The 18,103-nt window shown below is 52.7% G+C and overlaps 1 protein-coding gene across 1 annotated transcript in view; it reads left to right on the top strand.

Moving 5' to 3' along the window:
- Nucleotides 1–18,103, top strand: part of GIPR (gastric inhibitory polypeptide receptor) — a 94,256-nt gene that overhangs the window by 68,429 nt on the left and 7,724 nt on the right. Inside the window, exons 8-9 of the mRNA XM_063950476.1 lie at nt 11,124–11,193; nt 13,799–13,887. Of these exons, the coding sequence (XP_063806546.1) occupies nt 11,124–11,193; nt 13,799–13,887 (159 nt within the window). The remainder of the gene's footprint in view (nt 1–11,123; nt 11,194–13,798; nt 13,888–18,103) is intronic.

Genomic DNA, 18,103 nt, shown 5'->3' with positions numbered 1-18,103 from the left:
TCACTCTCTATAGACCCAGCCAGATCTCCCATCACTCTCTATAGACCCAGCCAAATCTCCCATCACTCTCTATAGACCCAGCCAGAGCTCCTATCACTCTTTATAGACCCAGCCTGATCTCCATCACTCTCTATAGACCCAGCCAGATCTGCCACCACTCTCTATAGACCCAGCCTGATCTCCCATCACTCTCTATAGACCCAGCCAGAGCTCCCATCACTCTCTATAGACCCAGCCAGAGCTCCAATCACTCTCTATAGACCCAGCCAGAGCTCCCATCACTCTCTATAGACCCAGCCAGAGCTCCCATCACTCTATATAGACCCAGCCAGAGCTCCCATCACTCTCTATAGACCCACCCAGATCTGCCATCACTCTCTATAGACACAGCCAGAGCTCCCATCACTCTATAGAGCCAGCCAGATCTCCTATCACTCTCTATAGACCCAGCCAGAGCTCCCATCACTCTATAGAGCCAGCCAGAGCTCCCATCACTCTATATAGCCAGCCAGAGCTCCCATCACTCTATAGAGCCAGCCAGAGCTCCCATCACTCTATAGAGCCAGCCAGAGCTCCCATCACTCTATAGAGCCAGCCAGAGCTCCAATCACTCTATAGAGCCAGCCAGAGCTCCCATCACTCTCTATAGACCCAGCCAGAGCTCCCATCACTCTATAGAGCCAGCCAGAGCTCCCATCACTCTCTATAGAGCCAGCCAGAGCTCCCATCACTCTATAGACCCAGCCAGATCTGCCATCACTCTATAGAGCCAGCCAAAGCTCCCATCACTCTATAGAGCCAGCCAGAGCTCCCATCACTCTATAGAGCCAGCCAGAGCTCCCATCACTCTCTATAGAGCCAGCCAGAGCTCCCATCACTCTCTATAGACCCAGCCAGAGCTCCCATCACTCTCTATAGAGCCAGCCAGAGCTCCCATCACTCTCTATAGAGCCAGCCAGAGCTCCCATCACTCTCTATAGACCCAGCCAGAGCTCCCATCACTCTCTATAGAGCCAGCCAGAGCTCCAATCACTCTATAGAGCCCGCCAGAGCTCCCATCCCTCTCTATAGACCCAGCCAGAGCTCCCATCACTCTATAGAGCCAGCCAGAGCTCCCATCAATCTATAGAGCCAGCCAGAGCTCCCATCACTCTATAGACCCAGCCAGAGCTCCCATCACTCTCTATAGAGCCAGCCAGAGCTCCCATCACTCTCTATAGAGCCAGCCAGAGCTCCCATCACTCTCTATAGACCCAGCCAGAGCTCCCATCACTCTATAGAGCCAGCCAGAGCTCCCATCACTCTATAGAGCCAGCCAGATCTCCCATCACTCTCTATAGACCCAGCCAGAGCTCCCATCACTCTATAGAGCCAGCCAGAGCTCCCATCACTCTATAGAGCCAGCCAGATCTCCCATCACTCTCTATAGACCCAGCCAGAGCTCCCATCACTCTCTATAGACCCAGCCAGAGCTCCCATCACTCTCTATAGACCCAGCCAGAGGGGTTCAGTATGGTATGCCGGTGGCCGGGCTCCCGGCGACCAGCATACCGGCGCCAGGAGCCCGACCGCCGGCTTACCAACAGTGTGGCGAGCGCAAATGAGCCCCTTGCGGGCTCGCTGCGCTCGCCACGCTACGGGCACGCTTTTTTGTTCTCCCTCCAGGGGGGTCGTGGACCCCCACGAGGGAGAATAAGTGTCGGTATGCCGGCTGTCGGGACACTGTGCGCCAGGATCCCGTCAGTCGGCATACTGAAGACCACCCAGCCAGAGCTCCCATCACTCTCTATAGACCCAGCCAGATCTGCCATCACTCTCTATAGACCCAGCCAGAGCTCCCATCACTCTCTATAGACCCAGCCAGATCTGCCATCACTCTCTATAGACCCAGCCAGAGCTCCCATCACTCTCAAAAGACCCAGCCAGATCTCCCATCACTCTCTATAGACCCAGCCAGATCCCCCATCACTCTCTATATACCCAGCCAGAGCTCCCATCACTCTATAGACCTAGCCAGATCTCCCATCACTCTCTACAGACCCATCCAGATCTCCCATTACTCTCTGTAGACCCAGACAGATCTGCCATCACTCTCTATAGACCCACCCAGATCTGCCATCACTCTCTATAGACCCACCCAGATCTGCCATCACTCTCTATAGACCCAGCCAGATCTCCCATCACTCTCTATAGACCCAGACAGATCTCCCATCACTCTCTATAGACCCAGCCAGATCTCCCATCACTCTCTATTAACCCAGCCAGAGCTCCCATCACTCTCTATAGACCCAGCCAGAGCTCCCATCACTCTCTATAGACCCAGCCAGAGCTCCCATCACTCTCTCTAGACCCAGCCAGAGCTCCCATCACTCTCTATAGACCCAGCCAGAGCTCCCATCACTCTCTATAGACACAGCCAGAGCTCCCATCACTCTCTATAGACCCAGCCAGAGCTCCCATCACTCTATAGACCCAGCCAGATCTGCCATCACTCTCTATAGACACAGCCAGATCTCCCATCACTCTCTATAGACCCAGCCAGATCTGCCATCACTCTCTATAGACCCAGCCAGATCTGCCATCACTCTCTATAGACCCAGCCAGAGCTCCCATCACTCTCTATAGACACAGCCAGAGCTCCCATCACTCTCTATAGACCCAGCCAGAGCTCCCATCACTCTCTATAGACCCAGCCAGATCTGCCATCACTCTCTCTAGACCCAGCCAGAGCTCCCATCACTCTCTATAGACCCAGCCAGAGCTCCCATCACTCTCTATAGACACAGCCAGAGCTCCCATCACTCTCTATAGACCCAGCCAGATCTGCCATCACTCTCTATAGACACAGCCAGAGCTCCCATCACTCTATAGACCCAACCAGATCTGCCATCACTCTCTATAGACCCAGCCAGATCCCCCATCACTCTCTATATACCCAGCCAGATCCCCAATCACTCTCTATAGACCCAGCCAGATCTCCCATCACTCTCTATAGACCCAGCCAGATCCCCCATCACTCTCTATATACCCAGCCAGATCCCCCATCACTCTCTATAGACCCAGCCAGATCTCCCATCACTCTCTATAGACCCAGCCAGAGCTCCCATCACTCTCTATAGACCCAGCCAGATCTCCCATCACTCTCTATAGACTCAGCCAGAGCTCCCATCACTCTCAATAGACCCAGCCAGATTTCCCATCACTCTCTATAGACCCAGCCAGATCCCCCATCACTCTCTATATACCCAGCCAGAGCTCCCATCACTCTATAGACCTAGCCAGATCTCCCATCACTCTCTATAGACCCATCCAGATCTCCCATTACTCTCTATAGACCCAGCAAGATCTGCCATGACTCTCTATAGACCCAGCCAGATCTGCCATCACTCTCTATAGACCCAGCCAGATCTCCCATCACTCTCTATAGACCCAGCCAGATCTCCCATCACTCTCTATTGACCCAGCCAGATCTCCCATCACTCTCTATAGACCCAGCCAGAGCTCCCATCACTCTCTATAGACCCAGCCAGAGCTCCCATCACTCTCTATAGACCCAGCCAGAGCTCCCATCACTCTCTAGAGACCCAGCCAGAGCTCCCATCACTCTCTCTAGACCCAGCCAGAGCTCCCATCACTCTCTGTAGACACAGCCAGAGCTCCCATCACTCTCTGTAGACCCAGCCAGAGCTCCCATCACTCTCTATAGACCCAGCGAGATCTGCCATCACTCTCTATAGACACAGCCAGAGCTCCCATCACTCTATAGACCCAACCAGATCTGCCATCACTCTCTATAGACCCAGCCAGATCCCCCATCACTCTCTATATACCCAGCCAGATCCCCCATCACTCTCTATAGACCCAGCCAGATCTCCCATCACTCTCTATAGACCCAGCCAGATCCCCAATCACTCTCTATATACCCAGCCAGATCCCTCATCACTCTCTATAGACCCAGCCAGATCTCCCATCACTCTCTATAGACCCAGCCAGAGCTCCCATCACTCTCTATAGACCCAGCCAGATCTCCCATCACTCTCTATAGACCCAGCCAGAGCTCCCATCACTCTCAATAGACCCAGCCAGATTTCCCATCACTCTCTATAGACCCAGCCAGATCCCCCATCACTCTCTATATACCCAGCCAGAGCTCCCATCACCCTATAGACCTAGCCAGATCTCCCATCACTCTCTATAGACCCATCCAGATCTCCCATTACTCTCTATAGACCCAGCCAGATCTGCCATGACTCTCTATAGACCCAGCCAGATCTGCCATCACTCTCTATAGACCCAGCCAGATCTCCCATCACTCTCTATAGACCCAGCCAGATCTCCCATCACTCTCTATAGACCCAGCCAGATCTCCCATCACTCTCTATAGACCCAGCCAGAGCTCCCATCACTCTCTATAGACCCAGCCAGAGCTCCCATCACTCTCTATAGACCCAGCTAGAGCTCCCATCACTCTCTATAGACCCAGCCAGAGCTCCCATCACTCTCTATAGACCCAGCCAGAGCTCCCATCACTCTCTATAGACCCACCCAGATCTGCCATCACTCTCTATAGACACAGCCAGAGCTCCCATCACTCTATAGAGCCGGTCAGATCTCCCATCACTCTCTATAGACCCAGCCAGAGCTCCCATCACTCTATAGAGCCAGCCAGAGCTCCCATCACTCTATAGAGCCAGCCAGAGCTCCCATCACTCTATAGAGCCAGCCAGATCTGCCATCACTCTCTATAGACCCAGCCAGATCTGCCATCACTCTCTATAGACCCAGCCAGAGCTCCCATCACTCTCTATAGACTCAGCCAGATCTCCCATCACTCTCTATAGACCCAGCCAGATCTGCCACCACTCTCTATAGACCCAGCCAGAGCTCCCATCACTCTCTATAGACCCAGCCAGATCTGCCATCACTCTCTATAGACCCAGCCAGATCTCCCATCACTCTCTATAGACCCAGCCAAATCTCCCATCACTCTCTATAGACCCAGCCAGAGCTCCTATCACTCTTTATAGACCCAGCCTGATCTCCATCACTCTCTATAGACCCAGCCAGATCTGCCACCACTCTCTATAGACCCAGCCTGATCTCCCATCACTCTCTATAGACCCAGCCAGAGCTCCCATCACTCTCTATAGACCCAGCCAGAGCTCCCATCACTCTCTATAGACCCAGCCAGACCTGCCATCACTCTCTATAGATCCAGCCAGATCTCCCATCACTCTCTATAGACCCAGCCAGATCTCCCATCACTCTCTATAGAACCAGCCAGATCTGCCATCACTCTCTATAGAGCCAGCCAGAGCTCCCATCACTCTGTATAGACCCAGCCAGTGCTCCCATCACTTTCTATAGACCCAGTCAGAGCTCCCATCATTCTCTATAGACTCAGCCAGATCTCCCATCACTCTCTATAGACCCAGCCATATCTGCCACCACTCTCTATAGACCCAGCCAGAGCTCCCATCACTCTCTATAGACCCAGCCAGAGCTCCCATCACTCTCTATAGACCCAGCCAGATCTGCCATCACTCTCTATAGACCCAGCCAGAGTTCCCATCACTCTCTATAGACCCAGCCAGATCTCCCATCACTCTCTATAGACCCAGCCAGATCTCCCATCACTCTCTATAGACCCAGCCAGAGCTCCCATCACTCTCTATAGACCCAGCCAGATCTGCCATCACTCTCTATAGACCCAGTCAGAGCTCCCATCACTCTCTATAGACCCAGCCAAATCTCCCATCACTCTCTATAGACCCAGCCAGAGCTCCCATCTCTCTCTATAGACCCAGCCTGATCTCCCATCACTCTCTATAGACCCAGCGAGATCTGCCATCACTCTCTATAGACCCAGCCTGATCTCCCATCACTCTCTATAGACCCAGCCTGATCTCCCATCACTCTCTATAGACCCAGCCTGATCTCCCATCACTCTCTATAGACCCAGCCAGATCTGCCATCACTCTATATACCCAGCCATATCTCCCATCACTTTGTATAGACCCAGCCAGAGCTCCCATCACTCTCTATAGACCCAGCCAGATCTGCCATCACTCTTTATAGACCCAGCCAGAGCTCCCATCACTCTCTATAGATCCAGCCAGAGCTCCCATCACTCTCTATAGACCAAGCCAGAGCTTCCATCACTCTCTATAGACCCAGCCAGAGCTTCCATCACTCTCTATAGACCGAGCCAGAGCTCCCATCACTCTCTATAGACCCAGCCAGACCTGCCATCACTCTCTATAGACCCAGCCAGATCTCCCATCACTCTCTATAGACCCAGCCAGATCTCCCATCACTCTCTATAGAACCAGCCAGATCTACCATCACTCTCTATAGACCCAGCCAGAGCTCCCATCACTCTCTATAGAACCAGCCAGATCTACCATCACTCTCTATAGACCCAGCCAGAGCTCCCATCACTCTGTATAGACCCAGCCAGTGCTCCCATCACTCTCCATAGACCCAGCCAGAGCTCCCATCACTCTCTATAGACCCATCCAAATCTGCCATCACTCTCTATAGACCCAGCCAGATCTGCCATCACTCTCTATAGACCCAGCCAGAGCTCCTATCACTTTCTATAGACCCTGCCAGATCTCCCATCACTCTCTATAGACCCAGCAGGATCTCCCATCACTCTCTATAGACCCAGCAGGAGCTTCCATCACTCTATAGACCCAGCCAGATCTCCCATCACTCTCTATAGACCCAGCCAGAGCTCCCATCACTCTCTATAGACCCTGCCAGATCTCCCATCACTCTATATAGACCCAGCAGGATCTCCCATCACTCTCTATAGACCCAGCAGGAGCTTCCATCACTCTATAGACCCAGCCAGATCTCCCATCACTCTATATAGACCCAGCCTGATCTCCCATCACTCTCTATAGACCCAGCCAGAGCTCCCATCACTCTCTATAGACCCAGCCAGAGCTCCCATCACTCTCTATAGACCCAGCCAGAGCTCCCATCACTCTCTATAGACCCTGCCAGATCTCCCATCACTCTATATAGACCCAGCAGGATCTCCCATCACTCTCTATAGACCCAGCAGGATCTCCCATCACTCTCTATAGACCCAGCCAGAGCTCCCATCACTCTCTATAGACCCAGCCAGAGCTCCCATCACTCTCTAGAGACCCAGCCAGAGCTCCCATCACTCTCTCTAGACCCAGCCAGAGCTCCCATCACTCTCTGTAGACACAGCCAGAGCTCCCATCACTCTCTGTAGACCCAGCCAGAGCTCCCATCACTCTCTATAGACCCAGCGAGATCTGCCATCACTCTCTATAGACACAGCCAGAGCTCCCATCACTCTATAGACCCAACCAGATCTGCCATCACTCTCTATAGACCCAGCCAGATCCCCCATCACTCTCTATATACCCAGCCAGATCCCCCATCACTCTCTATAGACCCAGCCAGATCTCCCATCACTCTCTATAGACCCAGCCAGATCCCCAATCACTCTCTATATACCCAGCCAGATCCCTCATCACTCTCTATAGACCCAGCCAGATCTCCCATCACTCTCTATAGACCCAGCCAGAGCTCCCATCACTCTCTATAGACCCAGCCAGATCTCCCATCACTCTCTATAGACCCAGCCAGAGCTCCCATCACTCTCAATAGACCCAGCCAGATTTCCCATCACTCTCTATAGACCCAGCCAGATCCCCCATCACTCTCTATATACCCAGCCAGAGCTCCCATCACCCTATAGACCTAGCCAGATCTCCCATCACTCTCTATAGACCCATCCAGATCTCCCATTACTCTCTATAGACCCAGCCAGATCTGCCATGACTCTCTATAGACCCAGCCAGATCTGCCATCACTCTCTATAGACCCAGCCAGATCTCCCATCACTCTCTATAGACCCAGCCAGATCTCCCATCACTCTCTATAGACCCAGCCAGATCTCCCATCACTCTCTATAGACCCAGCCAGAGCTCCCATCACTCTCTATAGACCCAGCCAGAGCTCCCATCACTCTCTATAGACCCAGCTAGAGCTCCCATCACTCTCTATAGACCCAGCCAGAGCTCCCATCACTCTCTATAGACCCAGCCAGAGCTCCCATCACTCTCTATAGACCCACCCAGATCTGCCATCACTCTCTATAGACACAGCCAGAGCTCCCATCACTCTATAGAGCCGGTCAGATCTCCCATCACTCTCTATAGACCCAGCCAGAGCTCCCATCACTCTATAGAGCCAGCCAGAGCTCCCATCACTCTATAGAGCCAGCCAGAGCTCCCATCACTCTATAGAGCCAGCCAGATCTGCCATCACTCTCTATAGACCCAGCCAGATCTGCCATCACTCTCTATAGACCCAGCCAGAGCTCCCATCACTCTCTATAGACTCAGCCAGATCTCCCATCACTCTCTATAGACCCAGCCAGATCTGCCACCACTCTCTATAGACCCAGCCAGAGCTCCCATCACTCTCTATAGACCCAGCCAGATCTGCCATCACTCTCTATAGACCCAGCCAGATCTCCCATCACTCTCTATAGACCCAGCCAAATCTCCCATCACTCTCTATAGACCCAGCCAGAGCTCCTATCACTCTTTATAGACCCAGCCTGATCTCCATCACTCTCTATAGACCCAGCCAGATCTGCCACCACTCTCTATAGACCCAGCCTGATCTCCCATCACTCTCTATAGACCCAGCCAGAGCTCCCATCACTCTCTATAGACCCAGCCAGAGCTCCCATCACTCTCTATAGACCCAGCCAGACCTGCCATCACTCTCTATAGATCCAGCCAGATCTCCCATCACTCTCTATAGACCCAGCCAGATCTCCCATCACTCTCTATAGAACCAGCCAGATCTGCCATCACTCTCTATAGAGCCAGCCAGAGCTCCCATCACTCTGTATAGACCCAGCCAGTGCTCCCATCACTTTCTATAGACCCAGTCAGAGCTCCCATCATTCTCTATAGACTCAGCCAGATCTCCCATCACTCTCTATAGACCCAGCCATATCTGCCACCACTCTCTATAGACCCAGCCAGAGCTCCCATCACTCTCTATAGACCCAGCCAGAGCTCCCATCACTCTCTATAGACCCAGCCAGATCTGCCATCACTCTCTATAGACCCAGCCAGAGTTCCCATCACTCTCTATAGACCCAGCCAGATCTCCCATCACTCTCTATAGACCCAGCCAGATCTCCCATCACTCTCTATAGACCCAGCCAGAGCTCCCATCACTCTCTATAGACCCAGCCAGATCTGCCATCACTCTCTATAGACCCAGTCAGAGCTCCCATCACTCTCTATAGACCCAGCCAAATCTCCCATCACTCTCTATAGACCCAGCCAGAGCTCCCATCTCTCTCTATAGACCCAGCCTGATCTCCCATCACTCTCTATAGACCCAGCGAGATCTGCCATCACTCTCTATAGACCCAGCCTGATCTCCCATCACTCTCTATAGACCCAGCCTGATCTCCCATCACTCTCTATAGACCCAGCCTGATCTCCCATCACTCTCTATAGACCCAGCCAGATCTGCCATCACTCTATATACCCAGCCATATCTCCCATCACTTTGTATAGACCCAGCCAGAGCTCCCATCACTCTCTATAGACCCAGCCAGATCTGCCATCACTCTTTATAGACCCAGCCAGAGCTCCCATCACTCTCTATAGATCCAGCCAGAGCTCCCATCACTCTCTATAGACCAAGCCAGAGCTTCCATCACTCTCTATAGACCCAGCCAGAGCTTCCATCACTCTCTATAGACCGAGCCAGAGCTCCCATCACTCTCTATAGACCCAGCCAGACCTGCCATCACTCTCTATAGACCCAGCCAGATCTCCCATCACTCTCTATAGACCCAGCCAGATCTCCCATCACTCTCTATAGAACCAGCCAGATCTACCATCACTCTCTATAGACCCAGCCAGAGCTCCCATCACTCTCTATAGAACCAGCCAGATCTACCATCACTCTCTATAGACCCAGCCAGAGCTCCCATCACTCTGTATAGACCCAGCCAGTGCTCCCATCACTCTCCATAGACCCAGCCAGAGCTCCCATCACTCTCTATAGACCCATCCAAATCTGCCATCACTCTCTATAGACCCAGCCAGATCTGCCATCACTCTCTATAGACCCAGCCAGAGCTCCTATCACTTTCTATAGACCCTGCCAGATCTCCCATCACTCTCTATAGACCCAGCAGGATCTCCCATCACTCTCTATAGACCCAGCAGGAGCTTCCATCACTCTATAGACCCAGCCAGATCTCCCATCACTCTCTATAGACCCAGCCAGAGCTCCCATCACTCTCTATAGACCCTGCCAGATCTCCCATCACTCTATATAGACCCAGCAGGATCTCCCATCACTCTCTATAGACCCAGCAGGAGCTTCCATCACTCTATAGACCCAGCCAGATCTCCCATCACTCTATATAGACCCAGCCTGATCTCCCATCACTCTCTATAGACCCAGCCAGAGCTCCCATCACTCTCTATAGACCCAGCCAGAGCTCCCATCACTCTCTATAGACCCAGCCAGAGCTCCCATCACTCTCTATAGACCCTGCCAGATCTCCCATCACTCTATATAGACCCAGCAGGATCTCCCATCACTCTCTATAGACCCAGCAGGATCTCCCATCACTCTCTATAGACCCAGCCAGATCTCCCATCACTCTCTATAGACCCAGCCAGATCTCCCATCACTCTCTATAGACCCTGCCAGATCTGCCATCACTCTCTAGATTCAGCCAGCTCCGCCCCTACATTGATCCCCACAAGCGGGTAACCTGGGTGTACAAAGATGGCCACCCAGCCAGGAGGGAGCATCTCCTGATGACCGCTATGACACAGTAAATGGTGCTGCTGAAGCCGGAGGTGCAGTTGGTGGTGGTGTGGGAGGCGGCACCTGAAGTGACAGCCAGTGGCCCTATCGCTGTGATCACCCATTAAACCTCACGCAGCAGACATACAGTATATCACATATGTGTTATTATACACCCGTTCCTGCCAGGGACTTACATAAGGTGAGCTGCCGGGGGCACATGACGAGGCTCTGCAGGCCCTACAGCGGATGAGTGACGCCTCTCTGTTTTATTGTAGATGTTGGCAGAGAAATGACAACCGTTCCTATTGGTGGATAATTCGCACTCCCATCCTCCTGGCCGTGCTGGTAAGTGTCCACCTCTCCGTGGTGCAGGATGAAGGGCAGGAAGCGGGGAGTTGTGTATACATAGGAGAGGGTACTATTATTATTGTGAGGCGCACAAGACAACGTTCCACATGGAGCTGGCAGCTCTGCGTATTACTGTATGGGGTGAAATAATGTTGTACTTATAAGACAGTGGAAGAGTACAATGTGTTTTGTCATGCAGCACCAGAGGATCAGCGGGGGAGGGGGTACTTATTACCCGGGCTGCCCCCTCTTACCTGTCAGCAGCAGCCTCTCTACGCAGCACACAATGCTTTGTGCTGGGTCTATGCTGCCTGAGTGGGAGAGATCGCACCGCTCGCACCCCCCTGGCTGTGCAGCTGGATGAGGTGTGCATAGAAATCCTCGTTCTCCTTAGTTTTAGACTGCTAATGTGAAAGGTAATCTTGTTCCATGAGATGGATATATCTGCATTCTGCACCCGCTGGAGCCGCTGCTGAATGAGATAGGACTGAATGCAGCCAGACGAGCATTATTAATACTGTATCCCATACAGTAGCCAGTGTGTAGAAAGACCAATGTGCACATGTATGTTCCAGGGTTGGTACTAGGTTCTTCTACCGCTCCCCCAGACTCCCGCACTTGCTCCAATGTTCCGCAGAGTGGGAGATTGTGGATTGCATTTGGAAACCCCCTGTAGAAATCCTGTATTTGCCCCTAACCCCTATGTCAGCTACCTAAGAGTAGTGTGTGACACCGCTGCTCCTGGTGCAGCCATACAGCACCATCTACAGAGCAGTGTGCCGCACTATTACAGTATAATGCTCCGTTATGTGTGGGATGTATTTACCATAACTACTGACAGAGAAAAGCGTACTGTTATCTAATGCACATAACGCGCACTCTTAGACTTGTTTAATACTCCCTTTGGGAGAGCCCTGAATAGGGCAACCATGTCCAATGACGGGGTGTAGTGTCACAGCCGAATCATCATGGCGCTGTTTGCTGCTCAAAGCCGTGATTCATGGCAAAGCGTCATCCAACCAACTGCGTCAGTCGGGAAGTGGGCGCAGACTGTAGGCAAGACGTGTGTAGGGTTCTGCAATACATCATACACAAATACATAATAATGACGATATGATCTATCAGTAATGAATGATATAGTTATACAGTATATCTAGTGCTGAACGCCTGGAGTCAGTATTTTATGCACCACAGTGATGTCACACGTGCTTTATAGGGTAGCAGTGATGTCACACGTGCTTTATAAGGTATCAGTGATGTCACACGTGCTCTATAAGGTATCAGTGATGTCACACGTGCTTTATAGGGTAGCGGTGATGTCACATGCTTTATAGGGTAGCAGTGATGTCACACGTGCTTTATAGGGTAGCAGTGATGTGTCACGTGCTTTATAGGGTAGCAGTAATGTCACACGTGCTTTATAGGGTAGCAGTGATGTCACACGTGCTTTATAGGGTAGCAGTGATGTCACACGTGCTTTATAGGGTAGCAGTGATGTCACACATGCTTTATAGGGTAGCAGTGATGTCACACATGCTTTATAGGGTAGCAGTGATGTCACACATGCTTCATAGGGTAGCAGTGATGTCACACGTGCTTTATAGGGTAGCAGTGATGTCACACATGCTTCATAGGGTAGCAGTGACGTCACACGTGCTTTATAGGGTAGCAGTGATGTCACACGTGCTGTATAGGGTAGCAGTGATGTCACATGCTTTATAGGCTAGCAGTGATGTCACACGTGCTTTATAGGGTAGCAGTGATGTCACATGCTTTATAGGGTAGCAGTGATGTCACACGTGCTGTATAGGGTAGCAGTGATGTCACACGTGCTGTATAGGGTAGCAGTGATGTCACACGTGCTTTATAGGGTAGCAGTGATGTCACACGTGCTTTATAGGGTAGCAGTGATGTCACACATGCTTTATAGGGTAGCAGTGATGTCACACGTGCTTCATAGGGTAGCAGTGATGTCACACGTGCTTCATAGGGTAGCAGTGATGTCACACGTGCTTTATAGGGTAGCAGTGATGTCACGTGTTTTGTAGGGTAGCAGTGATGTCATGTGCTTTGTAGGGTATCAGTGATGTCACACATGCTTTATAGGGTAGCAGTGATGTCACAGATGCTTTATAGGGTAGAAGTGATGTCACACATGCTTTATAGGGTAGCAGTGATGTCACACATGCTTTATAGGGCAGCAGTGATATCACACATACTTTATAGGGTAGCAGTGATGTCACATGTGTTTCATAGGGTATCAGTGATGTCACACATGCTTTATATGGTAGCAGTGATGTCACATGCTTTATAGGGTAGCAGTGATGTCACACGTGCTTTATAGGGTAGCAGTGATGTCACACGTGTTTCGTAGGGTAGCAGTGATGTCACACATGCTTTATATGGTAGCAGTGATGTCACATGATTTATAGGGTAGAAGTGATGTCACACATGCTTTATAGGGTAGCAGTGATGTCACACGTGCTTTATAGCGTAGCAGTGATGTCACACAGTGGTGTCACCAGTAAAGGTGACACCACTTTGATGTAACAAATATGATGTCACAAGTACAGTATATGATGATGTCTTGTGTGTGTTACAGGTGAACTTTATCATCTTCCTGCGTATTCTGCGCATCCTGGTACTGAAACTCAGAGCAAATCAGATGAGGAGGAGTGACCGCAAGTATAGGTGCGCGGAGCAGTGGTCACAAGAAACGCCCTGCAGAGTATCATAGCCTGGACATTCCACAGAGCAGTGATCACAAGATCTGCAGAGCATCACACCTTGAACATTCATCAGAGCAGATACTGTGATACATAAGTCTGCGGAGCATCTTACCTGCGTCATTCTGCAGAGCAGTAACACAGAACACCCTTGCAGATCACTATTGATTTTGCACATCATACCAGAGTCGGCCTCTCTGTACCCAGTGCTTCACATAGAATATTATATTAGTACACTGGGTGGGGTCTGTAGTATTGAGCCACATTGCACCCATCACACTAAAGGGAGAGAGACATTTCTCATTTCTGTAGCTCCCATCCATTAAGCCCCAAAGCCAGTCCCAGAGAAGTTCCCAACCCAACCAGTCCGTCCCAGGCAGCTCACATCCCAGCCAGTGCCAGATCAGCTCCAAACCCAGCCAGGCCCTTACCCACTGCCACCCATCCCAGCCAGTCCCATACCCACTGCCACCCATCCCAGCCAGGCCCTTACCCACTGCCACCCATCCCAGCCAGTCCCTTACCCACTGCCACCCATCCCAGCCAGTCCCTTACCCACTGCCACCCATCCCAGCCAGGCCCTTACCCACTGCCACCCATCCCAGCCAGTCCCTTACCCACTGCCACCCATCCCAGCCAGGCCCTTACCCACTGCCACCCATCCCAGCCAGGCCCTTACCCACTGCCACCCATCCCAGCCAGGCCCTTACCCACTGCCACCCATCCCAGCCAGTCCCTTACCCACTGCCACCCATCCCAGCCAGTCCCTTACCCACTGCCACCCATCCCAGCCAGGCCCTTACCCACTGCCACCCATCCCAGCCAGTCCCTTACCCACTTCCACCCATCCCAGCCAGGCCCTTACCCACTTCCACCCATCCCAGCCAGGCCCTTACCCACTGCCACCCATCCCAGCTAGACCCTTACCCACTTCCACCCATCCCAGCCAGTCCCTTACCCACTGCCACCCATCCCAGCCAGTCCCTTACCCACTGCCACCCATCCCAGCCAGTCATAAACCAGCTACCACTCATCCCAGCCAATCCTATACCAGCTGTCACTCATACCAGCCAGTCCTGTACCAGCTGTCACTCATCCCAGCCAGTCCTGTACCAGCTGTCACTCATCCCAGCCAGTCCTATACCAGCTGTCACTCATCCCAGCCAGTCCTATACCAGCTGTCACTCATCCCAGCCAATCCTATACCAGCTGTCACTCATACCAGCCAGTCCTGTACCAGCTGTCACTCATCCCAGCCAGTCCTGTACCAGCTGTCACTCATCCCAGCCAGTCCTATACCAGCTGTCACTCATCCCAGCCAGTCCTATACCAGCTGTCACTCATCCCAGCCAGTCCTATACCAGCTGTCACTAATCCCAGCCAGTCCCTTACCCACTGCCACCCATCCCAGCCAGGCCCTTACCCACTGCCACCCATCCCAGCCAGTCCCTTACCCACTGCCACCCATCCCAGCCAGTCACTTACCCACTGCCACCCATCCCAGCCAGTCATAAACCAGCTACCACTCATCCCAGCCAATCCTATACCAGCTGTCACTCATACCAGCCAGTCCTGTACCAGCTGTCACTCATCCCAGCCAGTCCTGTACCAGCTGTCACTCATCCCAGCCAGTCCTATACCAGCTGTCACTCATCCCAGCCAGTCCTATACCAGCTGTCACTCATCCCAGCCAGTCCTATACCAGCTGTCACTAATCCCAGCCAGTCCCTTACCCACTGCCACCCATCCCAGCCAGGCCCTTACCCACTGCCACCCATCCCAGCCAGGCCCTTACCCACTGCCACCCATCCCAGCCAGTCCCTTACCCACTGCCACCCATCCCAGCCAGTCTTAAACCAGCTACCACTCATCCCAGCCAATCCTATACCAGCTGTCACTCATCCCAGCCAGTTCTGTACCAGCTGTCACTCATCCCAGCCAGTCCTATACCAGCTGTCACTCATCCCAGCCAGTCCTATACCAGCTGTCACTCATCCCTGCCATGTGGCAGCTGGTATAGGACTGGCTGGGATGAGTGACAGCTGGTATAGGACTGGCTGGGATGAGTGACAGCTGGTACAGGACTGGCTGGGATGAGTGACAGCTGGTACAGGACTGGCTGGTACAGGACTGGCTGGGATGAGTGACAGCTGGCTGTCAGTCATCCCAGCCAGTCCTATACCAGCTGTCACTCATCCCAGCCAGTCCTATACCAGCTGTCACTAATCCCAGCCAGTCCTATACCAGCTGTCTCTCATCCCAGCCAGTCCTATACCAGCTGTCACTAATCCCAGCCAATCCCTTACCCACTTCCACCCATCCCAGCCAGGCCCTTACCCACTGCCACCCATCCCAGCCAGTCCCTTACCCACTGCCACCCATCCCAGCCAGTCCCTTACCCACTGCCACCCATCCCAGCCAGTCCCTTACCCACTGCCACCCATCCCAGCCAGTCTTAAACCAGCTACCACTCATCCAAGCCAATCCTATACCAGCTGTCACTCATCCCAGCCAGTCCTGTACCAGCTGTCACTCATCCCAGCCAGTCCTGTACCAGCTGTCACTCATCCCAGCCAGTCCTATACCAGCTGTCACTAATCCCAGCCAGTCCCTTACCCACTGCCACCCATCCCAGCCAGGCCCTTACCCACTGCCACCCATCCCAGCCAGTCCCTTACCCACTGCCACTCATCCCAGCCAGTCCCTTACCCACTGCCACTCATCCCAGCCAGTCCCTTACCCACTGCCACCCATCCCAGCCAGTCCCTTACCCACTGCCACCCATCCCAGCCAGTCCCTTACCCACTGCCACCCATCCCAGCCAGTCTTAAACCAGCTACCACTCATCCCAGCCAGTCCTGTGCCAGCTGTCACTCATCCCAGCCAGTCCTGTACCAGCTGTCACTCATCCCAGCCAATCCTGTACCAGCTGTCACTCATCCCAGCCAGTCCTATACCAGCTGTCACTCATCCCAGCCAGTCCTATACCAGCTGTCACTCATCCCAGCCAGTCCTATACCAGCTCTCACTCATCCCAGCCAATCCTATACCAGCTGTCACTCATCCCAGCCAATCCTATACCAGCTGTCACTCATCCCAGCCAGTCCTATACCAGCTGTCACTAATCCCAGCCAGTCCTATACCAGCTGTCACTAATCCCAGCCAGTCCTATACCAGCTGTCACTAATCCCAGCCAGTCCTATACCAGCTGTCACTCATCCCAGCAAATCCTGTACCAGCTGTCACTCATCCCAGCCAGTCCTATACCAGCTGTCACTAATCCCAGCCAGTCCTATACCAGCTACCAACCACTGCATGCGCCATCCCAGTTAGGCCCAGAACAGGTCCCAACCCAACCAGTCCCAGGCAGCTCCCATCCCAGCCAGTTCCAGACCAGCTTCCAAGTCAGCCAATCCCAGGTAACTCAGACCTCAACCAGTCCCAAACCACCTGCCACTCACCCCATGCTTCTATCCCAGACAGTCTCTTACCCGCTGCCACCCATCCCAGTCTCTTATCCGCTGCCACCAATCCCAGCCAGTCTCTTAACCCCTGCCACCCATCCCATGCTCCCATCCCTGACAGTCCTTTAGCCGCTGCCACCCGTCCCAGCCAGTTCCTTACCCACTGCCACCCATCCCAGCCAGTCCCTTACCCGCTGCCACTCATCCCAGCAAGTCCGATACCAGCTTCCATTCATCCCATGCCCCCATCCCAGGCAATCCCAGTCCACACTCAGTAAAGGATCACAGGCAGTGTTATAGAGCCACCATGCACCCAATCTCCATTCAGTTGATAACCCTCCATATATACTGATGTGCTTCCAGTCTGTCTTATAAATATCCACTGAAACCTTGATACATAGAAACATAGAATGTGACAGCAGATAAGAACCACTTGACCCATCCAGTCTGCCCCTTTCTTACCATATTGTTACCTCAAACCCTAGTTGATCCTTATTTCTATGTAAGGATATCCTTATGTCTATCCCATGCATGTTTACATTGCTCTACTGACTTACCCTATACCACCTCTGCTGGGAGGCTCTTCCACTTGAAACCCCCCCCCCCCCCCCCCCCCCCCACTCCAGTCTCAGTGCATGTCCTCCTGGTCTATTACTTCTCTCCCTGTGAGGAATGTCTCCTCCTGTGCCGTGGTGATACCCCTGATATATGTGACAG

This window comes from Pseudophryne corroboree, assembly GCF_028390025.1.
Source record: "Pseudophryne corroboree isolate aPseCor3 chromosome 8 unlocalized genomic scaffold, aPseCor3.hap2 SUPER_8_unloc_4, whole genome shotgun sequence".
NCBI lineage: Eukaryota > Metazoa > Chordata > Amphibia > Anura > Myobatrachidae > Pseudophryne > Pseudophryne corroboree.
Note: the sequence above shows the minus strand (reverse complement) of the source record. Positions and strands in the feature narration are given on the sequence as shown.